The 16,949-nt window shown below is 32.8% G+C and overlaps 2 protein-coding genes across 2 annotated transcripts; one reads left to right on the top strand and one right to left on the bottom strand.

The window, feature by feature from the left end:
- Positions 1-2,039: 2,039 nt before the first annotated feature.
- Positions 2,040-2,492, top strand: LOC114424208. The gene has a single exon (XM_028391059.1). It carries the CDS (start codon positions 2,040-2,042, stop codon positions 2,490-2,492), a length of 453 nt encoding a protein of 150 aa, XP_028246860.1.
- A 4,719-nt stretch (positions 2,493-7,211) lies between these two features.
- LOC114423361 (probable galacturonosyltransferase 15) lies at positions 7,212-16,572 on the bottom strand. Its single transcript, XM_028390095.1, has 6 exons — positions 15,958-16,572; positions 14,481-14,524; positions 11,631-11,774; positions 10,037-10,609; positions 9,626-9,928; positions 7,212-9,198 (listed from the first exon to the last, which is right to left on the bottom strand). The coding sequence occupies exons 1-6, from the start codon at positions 16,178-16,180 to the stop codon at positions 8,908-8,910; spliced, it is 1,578 nt and encodes a 525-aa protein (XP_028245896.1). The 5' UTR covers positions 16,181-16,572; the 3' UTR covers positions 7,212-8,907.
- Between the last annotated feature and the right edge of the window lie 377 nt (positions 16,573-16,949).

Genomic DNA, 16,949 nt, shown 5'->3' with positions numbered 1-16,949 from the left:
AGTTTAAGGAAGAGATCGAAGAGAGAAAAGCGCAGAATTTATAATATGACGGAGAGAGATATAGAAAACATTATGAAAAATGTTAGTGAGAATTTGTTGTAAGTGTAGCTGATTACACTTTTATATATATATATATATATATATATATATATATATATATATATATATATATATATATATATATATATATATATATATATATATATATGACAAATCAAAGTGAAATTAATTATAAGGATACTTTAGTCTATAAACAAAATTTACAAGTGAACTATAAAATTATAAGTGTATAAGATATAAGATCTTTTAATGAGATCACTTTCGCAATAGCGTTATTATGCGTTGCAAGCACTACCATGGAAGATGTTTTCCAAGCCAAATTGCATATATCAACGATAGGGGCAAAAATAAGAAAAAGGAGCATGTCAAATTAAGATTATGGAAATAACCAAAGAAATAATAATACATCTTTTCCTCCATGTTATTATTGCAAAAAAAAAAAAAAAAAAAATCTTCCACCGAAGAAATGTTGGTGGGGCCCTGGTGCAAGATGCATGTTACAAGTGCAATCAATTAGGACACATTAAAAAAATACACAAGTCTCTTCAAGAACAAGTAGAGGCTAAGGTTGCTAAGGATCACCTAGAAGGCCAACAATTATTTGCAATGTCATATTTTACATCTGACAATTGGTCTACTAAAGTTTGACTCTTTGATGGTGGTTGTACAAACCATGCCATGTGACTAATGTATGGTTGATATCTCTTCAAAGAACTCAACAAAACTTCTATTTTCAAAGTCAGAATTGAGTATAGAGTACACGTTACAGGAAAAGGTAAACCCAAATAGTTGCAATTAAGAGTCATTTGGGTTTGAAATTAATTTTATGATGTTTTATATGTCCCTAGAATTGATCATAATCTTTTAAAGTGTTGTTCAACGGTTGGAAAAAGGCTATAAAGTGTTGTTTGAAGAAAAAACCGTGAGAATACGGATACAAATAATATGGAAGTGATCAAAATTCAGATGAAAGAAAAGAGCTTTGAAAATATATGATGCGGGAGGAACCACATCTATAGATGAAGAAGATAAAAGTGAAAGATGATAATCAAAAGAAGAGTACAAAAATACATGCATGTGTTTTGAAGAAACATGTTCAGGAGGAGAATAAAGATATAAATTTCCAAATGCATGGAAAAAATTTTTTTAAGAAAAAACTTTTTATAAATTTCATATTTTGTCACAAACACACAGCTTGTTTTGTAAATAGTTTTTTTTTACTTAAAAAATAATAGCTGAAATCCCCAAAATTAATTTGTCCTAAATATGTCATAACAGAAAAACAGAAAACAAACTGAAAAGTTTATATCCAATAAGATTTGAAAACCAAAAAACATAAAATGGAAAATGAAATCTAAAACTAAATAAGATGGAAAATTACTGAGATTAAAACTAAATAAGATGGAAAATGAAATCTAAAACATATATAAAATCTATTATTGAGACATAACAATAGTAATGGATGAAAGAAAAATCAGAAATATATTCTCTTCGAACTCAAATCATAAGTACATCTATATGTAACATTAAAAATATGATTTTTTTTATAGAAAAATGTTAATTGTTATAGTTTATTATTTTTTGTTGACAGAGGATCAAAATCTACATCCTTTCTCTCTTTTTTTCTCTTAACCGCCTATCAACCTTATATATATCTTAAACAAAAATCGTATTTGGTGAATATGTAATGAGTTTATATTATAATTCATTGTTAATGTGTATTGGAATAATTAGTTATAGGGGATTATAATTAGTTTGTTAGTTATTTTCTGGTAGACATCTTGTTTGTATATAAACCTCCATAAAGTCTTTTCTGCAGTTAGTTAACTCATTTACTCATTTTCAATAATAAATTATTTCTCCTAATATTTTTCTTTCATCATAAGATTCAATATGGTATCATTAGAGTAATCTACTCTCACATCGATCCAACCTGTTCTTCCTTCCATCATATTCTTGATTTGATTTTGTTGGTTTCAATGGCTACATCAACCACTGATCCAAGTCAAGATCCAACCAATCCTTTTCACCTTCATCATTCAAATGGGCCTGACCTTGTTCTCACATCTCAACCCCTTGATCACAAGAATTGCACCACCTGGAGCAGAGCAATGAAGGTAGCGCTCTCTATCAAGAACAAAACGACGTTCATCGACGGCACCTTCCTGAAGCCTAAAGAAGAAGCTCCTACCTACGCTGCTTGGACGCATGCAAACAACGTTGTCATCTCATGGCTCTACAATTCTATCTCTAAGGATATCATCACCAGCATCTTGTTTGCAAACACCACGAAAGAAACTTGGGATGACTTGAAAACTAGGTTTTCAAGGGAAAATGGCCCTCGAATCTTCCAATTGAAGTGCCAACTAATGTCGTTGCAACAAGGCACTGACGATATCAGCACGTATTACACAAAACTTAAGTCAATTTGAGAAAAATTGGTCGGTTACAAACCAACTTTCCCATGCACTTGCGGAGGTCTTCAACAACTCCACACTCACAACGAATCTGAGTATGTAATGTCATTTTTGATGGGCTTGAATGATTCTTTCTCTCAAATCCGAGGTCAGATTCTTCTCTCTAATCCTTTTCCTTCAATTGGTAATGTTTTCTCCCTAATCCTTCAAGAAGAAGCTCAAAGGGAAATTTTCATCACTCACTCACCCACCAATGCTTCCAACAATATAGTCTTTTATGTTAATTCTGCATCAAAGAACCAATATGACAACAATAAAGGGAAATACATCAAGAAAGAAAGACCCAAATGTGCTCACTATGACATGTTGGGACACACGAAGGACAAATGCTACAAGCTTGTGGGTTACCCACCAAATTACTTCAAAAATTGTACCAATAACTCGGTGAATCAAGTACATGACACACCCGAAAGTTCACCTTCTATTCAGGCACCAACTTTAACTGCTACTTAATGTCAACAATTGATCTCTTTCTTAACCAATCATATGAAAACCAAAACCACAATTGACGTAGTAGCCACAAATGTTACAGGTATCTGTATGAATTATGCCTTTAATAATGATCACCACACTTGGATTATTGACACTGGGGCTACCTCTCACATTTGTTGTTTCAAAGAGTTGTTTAATTCATATACTGCTATTCTTAACTCACATGTTCTTCTGCCTAATCCACAAAAGTTAAAGTAGAAGGAATAGGCAATATTAAGATTAATGAAGACATTTTTCTTCACAATGTTCTGTTCATACCTACATTCACATTTAATCTTCTATCCCTTGTCACTCTTATCAATGCTAATCCTTTTCGATTTACAATGGAACCTGACTCCTTTATTCTACAGGACCTCAAGACTTTGAGGAGGATTGGCACTGCTAAGCAAAAGCAAGGATTACTGGTTTTTGAGTTTCCCAAACATAATTTATGTTCTAAATATGTGAATATATGTAATATTGTTTCATATGAAACCTGGCATAGAAGATTAGGTCATATACCCATTCTTGTATACAAAATAATTGCTAATAAAATGGATCTTACCTTTGTGGATTCCAGTTATCATTGTCACACTTGTCATATTGCCAATCTAAATAGGCTCCATTTCCCAAATCCCAATAAATTTAGTGATCATTGTTTTGATTTGATTCATGCTGACATATGGGGACCTTTTAGGCACCTTACTCATGATGGCTTTAGTTACTTCTTAACTTTAGTTGATGATAAAAGTAGTTTCACATGGATATATATGCTTAAAAATAAATCTGATTGTATTACTGTCATACATAAGTTCTTTTCCTATGTTGAGAATCAATTCAAAACTAATATTAAGGCTTTTAGGTTTGATAATGCTAGAGAGCTGGTTTTTAAAGACTTTTTCCTTCAAAAAGGTGTCTTACATCAATTTTCCTATGTAGAGAGACCCCAACAGAATAGTGCGATGGAAAGAAAACACTTACATATATTAAACATTGCTAGGACTTTACTGTATCAATCCAATGTCCCTATAAAAATGTGGGGAGAATGTGTTAAAACTATTGTTTTTCTGATGAATAGAACACCAAGTCTTATTTTGCAACACAAATCTCCTTATGAAATTCTGCATCAAAAACTACCTAACTATTCTGATTTCAGGAATTTTGGAACTTTATGTTATGCATATCTACTCTTTTGTCCACACGACACAAGTTCAATCCAAGAGCTACTACAACAGTTTTCATAGGTTATCCTCATGGATATAAAGGCTACAAGTTGTTGGACTTGACCACTCTCAAAACTTTCATCTCACGGGACGTGAAGTTCTATGAACACATTTTTCCTTTCCAAGACAAAGACTCTACAACAAGATCCACTTATCCTCTCAGCCCTCACATCACTCCAAATTTGATTACTCTAGGCATTTGTGATGATCCTGACCCTATACACACACAATACCTTCCAGGCAACCAACCAGGCATACAAAACAACCCTCAGCCTAACCCATTTTCAGAATATCAGCTTAGAAGATCAACTAGACAGTGTGGCAAACCCAGATACCTTACTGATTACCATTGTTACAACGTAACCATGGATTCCAAACCTCTATATCCTATCCAAAACTACATTAATTACTCAAAACTTACAGCAAATCATACCCACTATATCTGTCAAATTTCTAAAAATCATGAACCATAGAGATACAAGCAAGCCATCAAGTTTCCTCACTGGAAACAAGTTATTCAAGATGAACTTACAGCCATGGACCTCAACAACACTTGGACAATCACTCACCTACCACCCAACAAGAAACCTATCACTTGCAAATGGTTATTCAAACTGAAATTGAACTCTAATGGAACTGTGGCAAAACACAAGGCAAGACTTCTAGCGCGTGGTTTCACACAACAATATGGCCTAGATTTCCAAGAGACCTTTTCCCATGTGGCTAAGATTACTACTCTCAGACTCATTTTGTCTCTTGCTGCTTCTCAGCATTGGCACCTAGCTCAGCTAGATGTGAACAATGCATTCCTTAATGACAGCTTGGATGAAGAAATCTACATGCATATACCTCAAGGCTACAACCATGAACCTCCTTCTAGATCATCTGCACCTCTTGTTTACAAGCTGAATAAGTCCATTTATGGCCTAAAGCAAGCTTCAAGAAGCTGGTTCAATAAGTTTCGCACCACATTGACCTCTCAAGACTACATACAGTCAAAGTATGATTACACCTTGTTCACCAAAGGAACAGGTTCATCATCCATAGCCATTTTGGTCTATGTTGATGATATTGTCATTGCCAGCCTTGATAAAACAGCTATTCATTCTACAAAAATCATGCTTCAGCAATACTTCAAATTAAAAGATTTGGGTGATCTAAAATTCTTCCTTGGCCTAAAACTCTCAAGATCTCAAGTAGGGATATTCATGTGCCAGAGACATTATACTATGTCAATTTTGGAGGACATTAGAATGCTTGCTTGTAAGCTATCTGCAGTATACCTATGGAGGCTGATCTCAAATTGAATGCAGAATCAGGATCACAACTTCCAGATCCAGAAACTTATAGAAGACTCATAGGAAGACTTCTATACCTAACCATCTCAAGGCCAGATATTTGTTACACTGTTCACAAACTAAGCCAGTTTGTATCTGATCCTCGCTCAGGACACATGAATGCAACAAACATTATGCTAAGATACTTCAAGCACATAGCTGGACAAGAGGTCCTTTTTAAAGCCAAGTCAGACACATCCCTCCATGCCTATGTAGATGCAAATTGGGGTTCATGTATTGACAGCCGGAAATCAACAACTGGATATTGTATTTTCTTAGGAAATTCATTGATTTCTTGTAAGGCAAAGAAACAAAAGACAATAAGTAAATCTTCTACATAAGCAAAATATCAAGCTTTATCATCTGTGTCAAGTGAGCTTACTTGGCTACGAAACTTGCTAAATGATTTCAAAATCAAGACATCATTTGCAGCTGTCTACTGTGACAACTAAGCAACAATCCACATTGCAACAAACCCTATATACAATGAAAGAACCAAAGACCTAGAGATTGATCTGCATTATGTCAGAGAACAAGTTCACAAAGGAACACTAAAGCTGATTCGTGTTAGAAAACATCATCAATTAGCAGGTGTTTTCACAAAGTCTTTGCCTCAAAGTGCTTTTCTCAGCATCATCTCCAAGTTGGGCATCGAGAATATCTTTCTCCCATCTTGATGGGGGTATTGGGATAATTAGTTATAGGGGATTATAATTAGTTTGTTAGTTATTTTCTGTTAAGCATCTTGTTTGTATATAAACCTCCATAAAGTCTTTTCTGCAGTTAATTAACTCATTTACTCATTTTCAATAATAGAATTCTTTCTCCTAATATTTTCCTTTCATCATAAGATTCAATAATGTGTATTTGTTTTTCTCTATAATCACATATTAGACATGGAATCAATTTTAACAAATCAACTATGTTTTACCAAATTATTAAAGGAGATTTATTATGACCCTCACAGGCTTTGCTATGAGACTTTTTTTAACACTATCCCAACTAGAAGTTCCTCTCATCAATATCTTTTGATTCCCTCCTCGAGAGTGCGACTAGATAATTATCACCTTGACCCTTGTTAGTTGTTACTACTACTACACAGGTTTAATGACGTGATAGCAAGTTGATTTAATAGCTGAACTAGATGATGCACGCGTATCTCGTTGGTTTTTATTTTTTTATCAGCAAAAAACTTCTTCATATTAATAAAGGGTATCAGGAATACCCAGCTCAATTACAAAATCAAAATGTATACATATAATCAATAAATTTCCCAGCAATTGGTGAGAGTTAGAAAATTGGGAGTTAACAAAGGCCACAAAATTTAGATGCAATATCTTGTATTTTTTAATTATAGTTTAAGTTTTATTTTGGTAACTAATCCATTGTGAGTTATCGAGATAAAATTATAATTGTAATTGTAAAATAATATTTTAAAAATGGTTAAAGTTGTGTACCACAAATCACACGAATCAAACGGCATAGGATTATTTCGCTTAACTATTATTCTTGTTCTAAATATATAATTGCATTAAATACTAACAAAAATGTTCTAAATATATAATTGTATTAAATACTAAGAAAAAATATTTTGTTCTTATAGTAATCCTGTAAAGTTAAAATAGGATTGTCTCTCGATAAAGTTACGAATAACTTCTTAACAAGCAAAAATAATGTATCTTGACAGTGGAGGCTAGCTTCGCATAGCAGCGACCACCCCTGGCTCTTGACAGTGGAGGGATTACAGCTTGGTCCATATAGCCTGATAAGCCTAGCTCTTGAATCATCACTTTTTAAGGAGAAATTCACCAAAAATAAATAAATAAATAATGTATCTAAATTTTGTCCTAATAGTAAACATGGACAATTGGACCCAACAATTATCATAAGTTTTCACCTCATCATGAAATGTAAGAGAAGCAACAAATTTGGAGAAAACAACTGGCATGCATGGAAAGTTAACCCAACGTTCCTGGAACAAGCAAGAGAAACAGAAGATCACATGTGGCAACCTATACAGTCTGTGTAAGTGGAGCTAGAGTGGGGATTCTTTTCTTTCTTCATTAATTTCTTTTAACCATTGTCAATAAGAAATCAGAGAAGTCAAAATTCTCGTTCCACAAAAGACAAATTCCGATACTTGCAAATTCAAATCTTGTTTCATTCTATGTTGAAACTTGAAAGCCTTGAGCAAATAACTCCACGTGGTTGATTTGAGCAAGTTCGAAAATTTTGCATAATATGGTCCCAAGCAGATAGATATCAATGTTGCTTTCTCTAGTTCTTGACTTCTTGCAACAGAGACCAAATTTGGTATATATAGTTACCGGATCATGTTATGTGGCACATATAGTTGTCATTTCTCAATATAAAGCTTTAGTAATCACAGGGGTGCACAAATCAATAAATTGTGTTGGGGCTTTCAGCAATGTAATAGTACTCAACAATTTTGGCTGCATAATATTCCACGGCCGTTTCATTCATTGTGATCTACTGCAGAAGGGTAGATGTCATCAAGGACCACACCGAATGGCAGAATACTACAGCAGACATTTAAAGAGCCAAACCACAGAAATTGTCTTTTGTGAGCCAATCCCTGGACCAAAATAGGGAAGAACAGCATGAGATCTTTTTTCAAATGAGTTTATTTGAACACTGCCTCTGATTTTACACCAGTTACATCTGGAGTATGGATAGATGCTAAACTTGTTTTATTTAGTCTTTTGTGTAACGAGCTCCATATACACAAAAAGTGAATAACGAGTGGAAGTGATGTAAAGCAATGCACAAACTAATTTGACTGGCTCGTAGAATAAGCATTTACTAGACTAAGGGAAGTGTGTTTGGTCACACATCATGAACATGGATTTTTCACATCTGCATAGAAGTTTAGTTCTAGCTTTCACGTCTTTAACCCATTTGACGTGATTTGTTGGGTGGGGAACGTGTTTCCAAACATGGATAAACTCTCAAGCTGCATGGTAAGTGATTTATCTGAGTTTACATTCCAAGACTTGAACGAACTGAAATTTCAAATAATGCAAAACAATTTCTCCTCTTCAAAAAGTAATTTTGATGAAGAAATTCACAGTATTGTCAGGCAGCTAGATCAATGATGCTTATATCTTTCTTAACCATAAATACTGCTTCTAGTAGGGTATTGCGTGGCAGCTTCATCTATTTACTATATTATATGGACATGGCATAGCGTAACTGATATCAAACTGTGCAGAGCGTATGAGTCAGAGACTGAAGGCAGAACCTTCTTCCCTCTGAAATCCCATACGGTATCACTGTTTCAATCTCAATAAATATTGCAGGTGAAAAAACTTTGTTCCTTCACCCTGTAATTCTACATCTCCTAATAAACTTATTAGAGATATTTACGTATCTACTCCATAAACTTCGAACCTCTGGGAAACCAATTTCAAGCCATGGCTTTGCAGGGCCACTGAAATGAATAACAGCCGCAGCTTCCAATTTCTCTTTGCTAATTTCTGCTGATTGATGGCGATAACCTAAATCAGTCACAAGCATTGATGAGCTTATAGGATGCACATGACCCTCAAATGCAATGAAGGCAGGTGGAAGCACTCCTGGATTCCACATCGTCATCCCGGACTTGAGGTTCTGTGAAATCAGTTCAATATAGATGTTTAATGGTAAGATGGCAATGCTGAAGTAAGCAGTAGTGTATAAAAGACTAAATATATGGTATCTTTGTTGTTGTTGTTGACAGGTGACATAGTTTACTAGTCCAGAATTATCTCAACTGTATGGCTTCAAAAGCATAAAGCAGTTCTAAGTGAAATTAGACATGTATGCTGAATGTAATGCAGTGCTGAAGACCAGTTAAATATTGCTTAGCGTAGTATAAAATAATTAAATATCATATGAACATTTCAAATCACTCATGGTCTTCATCCAGAGAGATACACTTAATGAAAATTAACCCGTCTTGCCAGTTTAATCTTGATGTATATAGAAGCTTACCGAAATGCAATATATGGCAGAATGTAGTGGCTATATTAAGCACATTATGTCAACATACACTTACAATTTTCAACCATTGATGGTAGGTCTCCGTTATGTTTGTTCTCCTCCAAGCTTCAAGATCAAATATATTCATGCCATAGAGCCATACACACTGATCACCGTCAAACTTTGATGATATGGGAGGATGTGAAAAGTTCAAATAGTTTGTGTATTTACTTCCAGGGCAGCAGCCGTCTCCACACCACGACTTCAATACAGAGCCAATGACTTTGCCATTAAGATCTAGTTCCCACAAAGAAGATATGTCATGTTGTACTACTACATCATCATCCAAGAATACTATCTTTTTGAGATCTGGAAAGAGCTGTTGTGGTCCACAAAAATCAGATGATGAAACAATCATCACCAAGCATTATTTAAACTTGTTATCAGTTATTACTCAATCAGAGGGCTACCAAAAATAACTAATTACCTCGGGCAAATAAATGCGGAGTTGATTCATCAAGGATAGGCTGCTGGGCCTTAAAGCCTCCAAATATCTGCTATGCTCTTGAGTATAGTCAAGGTCCTTTTCCTTATTATAGTATTGCTTCCAAATTAAGTGATTAGTTTCCAGCATCTCTTTAACACCAGCATTCACTTCTTCAGACCAGTCATATTGGTGTAATCCCCTAACTTCTACAACTGATTTAATAGAATTGGTAGCAAACCAAGCATGCATTGGAGCATAAGTTTTTTTGTCAGTAACAATATGAAAAACTAGTTTTTCTGGGTTGATTGAACTTTCAACTGTAGAGGTTACAACAACAGAGGCAGCAAGGACATTGTCAGTTAGGAGAACTAAGTGGTGAAAGGTAGGGTCAACAAGGCGCGATACAAATTCAGGAGGGGGTAGACGAGATCTGGCCATAGCATTTACAGCATATTCTTCAGCCAACTTTAGGCATAGACAATGTAGACTTTTGGGAACACCATGAGAAGCTAGATGCCAATAAACTGACTCCTGTTGTCTCGCTAATTGTACCTTGCGTTCCAACTGTGATAGCTGAACATGAACAGAAAAAATTGCAGATTTTGTGAGAGGATTAAAACTTAACAAACTGTGCTGAATTGAATATTTGTAGCTGACAAGAGCCTATGCTTCATTGGTCAACAATTCAATAAAGCAACCAGCATACAGATAGACTTTGATTATGATGCTACTTTCACCCGCATTCCTCCGTATGCTTATTTTATAATTCACCAAATTAAAGGAATGCATATACCATGATACCCTTATGCTTGAAATGAATCCCTCCAACTATTGGTCATTTTCTGAAAGCCTACTGCAGTTCAAAACTCAACAAGACAACAACTCAACTTCCTAAACTTTCCACATTGTTCAACATAGTGTAAAATTATCTCCCTGTCCATGTACAGAAAAGCCCCAATAAAGAGGTAATATGCACAGTTTGATAAGTTGAAGAAGACGAGTTATTGTGTTTTGAACCACATGGATCTTCAAAATTGGCCTATAGTTAAAGCCTAAAGGTTATTTTCTTGCATTTTAGCATACATTTTATCTGGGCCATTTTTAAAGCATTTGAGCAACTGCCATAAGCACATAAAACTAAAATTGGAATATGAATAATCAATCCTTTAAGCTTCAATTCAACTTGGTAAATTTCAGGTTATGTTACATTCCTGATCTATAGACCATGTTCTCTATAGCCATCCAATTAAAATATTATATGCCACACAAACTTCAGTTGCACAAGTTAAATCAATTTCCTTTCTTTTTGATATTTTTTCTTTAATTTTGCAAGTGTCTGTGTTCTGGTGTGCGACTATAATGTATCATTATGTTTATCAGTTAGCTGCATTGGCTTCTCCTGATTTTCACTCCTGAAACATACACACTGACCCAAGCAATAGATATGTGGGGACAAGCATTTATTATATACAACGCCTCATTGTTGATCAACACCAGTAGGAAACAAAATAGGAATCACTAGAAAAATAAAACATCAAGATCATCATCACAAAGAATAACTAGCAAAAGCAAACGCAGTAAATTATTTATATACCATGGCTTTGGTCTTGAAAGCAAAAGCCTTAAGGTCTTGTTTTGAGGTCATCTCTTTCACAAGTTCATTGAACGACCCTGCTCCCTCATTAACATTACCATCATTTGCCTCTATTAGCGCTCTGGTCAGCTCATCTCTGAGTTCCTTCAAGGACATGCAGTACCATAGTGGAAAACAGATCATAAATTATCAAATTTTTCCTTAAAAAATTAAAAGGGTAGTCAGAGTCTATAGTAGAGACCAAGTTGATGAGTACAGGGCAGTGAAAACCAAAGTTAAATGTTTTGCTACAAAATGTCACGTTTATACGAAGATAGTAGTAGTTTAAAAGTTTTGTTTGTTTTAAATATAGAATAATCTTAATTATAATTATAAATTTTATATTAAAACGTGTACTGCTATAAAATGAATTGATCTAATGTTTTCTCAAACAGTCACTTAGTTGGATAATTCCATAAAAGAACAGAGACCATGAAGAACCTTGGAGGCAGTGAAAAAAGTTGTGAAGGTAGCAACTAGCAACTTTTCAACAAGCAGAAAAAGGTAGAAAGGGAAGAAATAATTACACTGCAAGTGGCCTGGCCATGCCACATTGCCCCACAGGTAGCAGGAATGCAACTTGTGGAAATACCGACAATGCACCACCCATTCACAGCAGTATTATACGATTGTTTACGAATTCGGAGGAATCATTTTTTCTTTTTCTTATTTTTTGTTTATAGGGGAAAACAAGTTTTCTTGTGATGTATTTAGATCTATTTCAATTACCCGTTGTTACGTTGTGGATCTTTTCAAGAAGCAACGATCACTATCAAACTATTTTAATAATGTAGTATCAGGTATTTTATGTCAAAAATCTTTTCAATTTACAATGCATATCAAAATTATATCCCAAACTAAAACTTTTATTTATTTATTTATTAGCTGTTTAAATAATGTATGGTTAGATTGTATTTCATAAACTAACTTGAATTTTTAATTAAGCTGTACATGTAAGCCAGTCAATTTTAATTTTTCATTTTTTGAAGATAAATAGATGACCCATCCAAGAAATAACAAAGGAGGGTAACGGTTATAAGGAAAACAGAAAAAATTGAAAACATGTTCCACAAAAAATGATCGATTTAGGATTACGTTTTTGTCCATATCCATTCTGCAACTTTTACGTTGTCTTTTTCACTCTTATTACATTAATCCATTCTGCAACTTTTACTTTGTCTTTTTTCCCTCTTATTCCATCAATAACACGTAAGCTCACCTGACAAACGACTTTAACTACATGAAGTGGAGATTTCAAAAGATGCAATATATAGATTACAGGATACTGAAAGAAAAGGAAAGAACAAAGTATCTCATACTGTATGGATATGATTCATTCTGAAGTTGTCTAATGTTGTCTAATTAACGTTGGATGGGGTGGCGGATTGGACCTCAGTTGGTAACAGATAGACAAACCTCTTTAAGCAATTCATGGTGCTCCATCTAATTTAAGATGTTTTAAGATCATTGATAAATCTCATATCCACATATCAACTTTGTTGATTTCTAAGTCGATCAACGGTATAAGAAAATTGTTTAATTTTTATCTGTAAAATATTTTACATTACCCACCAATAAAAAATCATTATTATTATAATAAATTTTAAATAATATTATAAAAATCAATATACTTATTGTACAAGATGACTTGTGATTAAATTATAATGTTAAAATAATTTATATTAAGTTAATAGTATAAAATTATTTACACTAACAGTACATTAAACTATAATATTATTCCTAAAACATTTTTCACAACGCCTTTTTCTAAATTGGAAATAAAAAAATTACAGAATTCAAAGTGACTTAGATCAAAACAAACAAATAAGAACAGTTTAATTTTAATACACTGTTAATTTAAAATTATTTTTAAAAACTCATGTAAACCAAATTTTATCTCTAAAATTCATAATACATTTATACAATCAACAATATTACAAATCGCCACTTGACGGTAGTTTTATAAAATGTTTTTGATTATATTTATAAAGTAACAAAATAGAGTATAAACTATAAAGTAAACTAGAGCCTAGAGGTAATGCAACCTAAATTCAATGGTATATTTTTTAAGGTTTATCCTTTTTAAAATATTGGATTTGTCACCCAACCCAAACGCTGACAAATTCTTTATTTTTTTTACGCGGCTGACAAATTCTTATTGTTCACTTGATTAAGTAATATTCAAAATTCGCAAGGGAATAATAATACTTTGCGTTTAACAATTATTCAAATAAATTCATATAATACACTATAATCTTTTGGTTAATATGTAGTATAGTTTTTTAATCTGTGGACGTTCTGTACTAGTTGCAGTTTTCTAATAAATATGGATCACTTGTTTTCAAATCAGATCCGGATGTAGCCACTATATTTGAAAAAGGTATTTGACTTTTTCTTAGCCAAAAAAGGTTATGTTAAGTTGTTAACAGAGAAATATTATTTGAAGAATTTGAAAATAAGAAACCTGTCGTGACCATTCACTAGATAAAATGATAAAAAGTAGTTCACTGCTTGAAAACTATAGTTGGTCTCTTTTTTTCTTTTTTTCTTTTTTTGACCGAGTATAGTTGGTCTCTTCCCGTGTCAATGTTTGTATTGTTAAACATGATTTTATTTAAAATAATACTATTAAAAATCTGCATTTTAATAATTTCTTATTCCAATTATTAACTTAGGGGCAAGTCAGTCGAGTAAAGAAAATTCGCCAAATACTTTGTGAAAGGTGAAAGGGGGGAAAAGAAGAAAAAATATTAAAAATTTGTTAAAATAGAAATAAAACAAAAAGGGTGATTTGGTAAATGAGATACTTACCAGGGACGTGTCGACTCCACTGAAAAACCTCCACCCAGCACATTCTGCATCAATCATTTTCACGCATATACTCTCAATAACTTTACAATAAATGAATTTATCTTTTTCTATGTTCTTAAAATAATCTAATCTAATTTTCTAACTCATTTTTGTCCTCATAAGTCTGAAAAAATCATAATTTGTGAATATGCAAATGGCTAAACGAAAAATTATAAGACCACTAAAAACTAATTCTTCCAAAATAAATTCCATGTCTTCAGTAAGCTCCACAGAAAAAAAAAATCTATTTATCAATAAAAGAGGAAAAATTAAATAAAAAAATTAACTAAAAGTGATCATTTTAATTATATATTATTTAAAAGTAAACTTATATCTAAAAAAGCATGTAAGGATAATTTTTCAATTAAAATAAATCAAACTACAACTACAAAGTATTTTTATTTACTCATTTTGTACAGATACTTACTAACTTTATCCTTTTATATATTTCAATTTTATAATAATAATTTATTAAAAATGCACATTCACATAAAAAGTAAAATTAATTTTTTCACAAATTATTCTTACAAATTTATATAAAAATTAAAACATATGAAATATTTTAATTTTCAAAGTATAAATTAATTTAATCATTCTTTCATTATATTGATATCCTTTTGTTGAACTTAATGAAGATAACAAAAAAAATATATTAATTTTGACTCTTACACAACTATTATCACTCTTATCTAAACTAATAATCCAGACAAAGACTTATAAAATTTAATTAAATAAACCAAACAATACACAATTTTTTCAAAGAAATGATATCTTTTTTATTTTAAAAGATATTAAAATTTTAATATTATTTTTGTTAAAAAAATTAACTCTATTATACAATCAATATAAAAAAGAGAAAATTATTTGTATATTGACCTGGTAAAATTTCAATTTCAATCAGAAATTCATATACAGTATATACGATAAAATTATTGAGTTTAACAAAACTGATTGCAAAGTCCTATTTGTCATGATCATGATTTTTTATTAGTTGATGATATAAAAAAAATTATACCGTCAATATATAAAATTTAAATTTTATAAAAAAAATTATTCTATCAATTAATTAGAATTATCAAAATATAATTTTAAAAATAATTCTTATAAAACTTAGTAATCCTACAATACATAAAAATCCACAATTAGACAAGAGTGTAATTTTTTTAATTGTATTAGTGTATATTAATTTATTATTAAAATAATAAACTAACTATATAAAAAAGTTAAAAACTAAAAAGTAATTATTTGAATTTTTTTTATATATAAAAAAAAGTAAAACTTGAAAAAGCAAAGTTACGCGTTTACTAAAGTTAAAAAAATCAAGTAAATGGAGTGTGATGAGAGTGTGAGACTGTTGTGAGAGTGAAAGGAAAAGAAGAAAATGAACACAAAATAAGAAAGATAGTTAGGAAAGTGAAAAGTTGGAGGAATAGATTACCCAATGAGGAACACGCCGCAGCAGATTCCAGCATCAAGATCGCGATCCTCACGAACAGAAACGGCAGCACGATCCCGAGCACCAGCACCACCGGAAACACCGTCCGAGCCGATATCCGGCGACCGGAGCCGGCCGCCACCGCCGTCGTCTTCGCCGATCCCTTTCCCTCACTGTTCGATATCGTCACTCTCTTTATCCCCCTCGTCGATATGTAGAACTTCATCTCCGCGGTTCCATGAATCAATAATCCAACTCCTCTCTATCTCTCTCTCTCGGATCGATGATTCAGCACGAGATCTGAGGCTGAAACTTCATTGCTTCACTTCAGAAACAGTGTGTCGTGGTTGTGTTTGCGACTTTAGCAGAGAGAGTGTGGGAGAGAGAGAGAGAGAAATTGCATTTGTAGTAGGAAAAAGAGTTCACGGGTTCGGAATTTTTCTTGGCTCCTACTACGGTGAAATCAATTTTCCCGAGAAACAAGAGCGAGAAAAACAAAAGAAAATGAAAATTTTATTCGTTTGATTTTTTATTGATAAAAAATATAATATAAATGTATATTTTTTTCTGGAGAGAGAGAAATGAGAATGGGCGAAGCCGCGTTTGTTGCCGCGGGAAATTATTAGATTGTAAGAGCCACGCTGGGTATTTATAGGAGAGGTTAATGCGCGGTTACTCTTTTGCCACTGGGTTTTCAAGTTATTTACGGTTTTGACATTTATTCGTTATCTCGCCGACACCTACGTGACGTGGCCTGGCTCAGTGCCCAATGTCTAAATGTGGGGTGAGGTCGCTTGTGTTGTGGAGCATCAAAGTTAATAATCACTGAGCGAGAACAATGATAAATCATGTCTCAGTGTCTTTTTCTAACCATTTTTTTATTAAATGAAATATAAAATTAACATCATTTAATTAATTAAATTCATGTGAATTTGGCCGAAAAGGAGAATATAGTCAGCATAAAATCGGAAAAAATTCCAACAATTGTTAAACCG

The sequence above is a fragment of the Glycine soja genome, chromosome 8 (assembly GCF_004193775.1).
Source record: "Glycine soja cultivar W05 chromosome 8, ASM419377v2, whole genome shotgun sequence".
Classification (NCBI taxonomy): domain Eukaryota; kingdom Viridiplantae; phylum Streptophyta; class Magnoliopsida; order Fabales; family Fabaceae; genus Glycine; species Glycine soja.
This window is presented reverse-complemented; position numbering and strand designations above follow the sequence as displayed.

What these genes read in the sequence shown, in the direction of transcription:
- LOC114423361 (XM_028390095.1), bottom strand. Translation starts at nt 16,180, where the DNA reads ATGAAGTTCTACATATCGACGAGGGGGATAAAGAGAGTGACGATATCG. An exon ending in CTTTCAAGACCAAAGCCATG is followed by an intron (nt 10,610 to 11,630) that starts GTATATAAATAA and finishes GTTCATGTTCAG; the next exon opens with CTATCACAGTTGGAACGCAA. An exon ending in ACCATCAATGGTTGAAAATT is followed by an intron (nt 9,199 to 9,625) that starts GTAAGTGTATGT and finishes CTGATTTCACAG; the next exon opens with AACCTCAAGTCCGGGATGAC.
- LOC114424208 (XM_028391059.1), top strand. Translation starts at nt 2,040, where the DNA reads ATGGCTACATCAACCACTGATCCAAGTCAAGATCCAACCAATCCTTTT.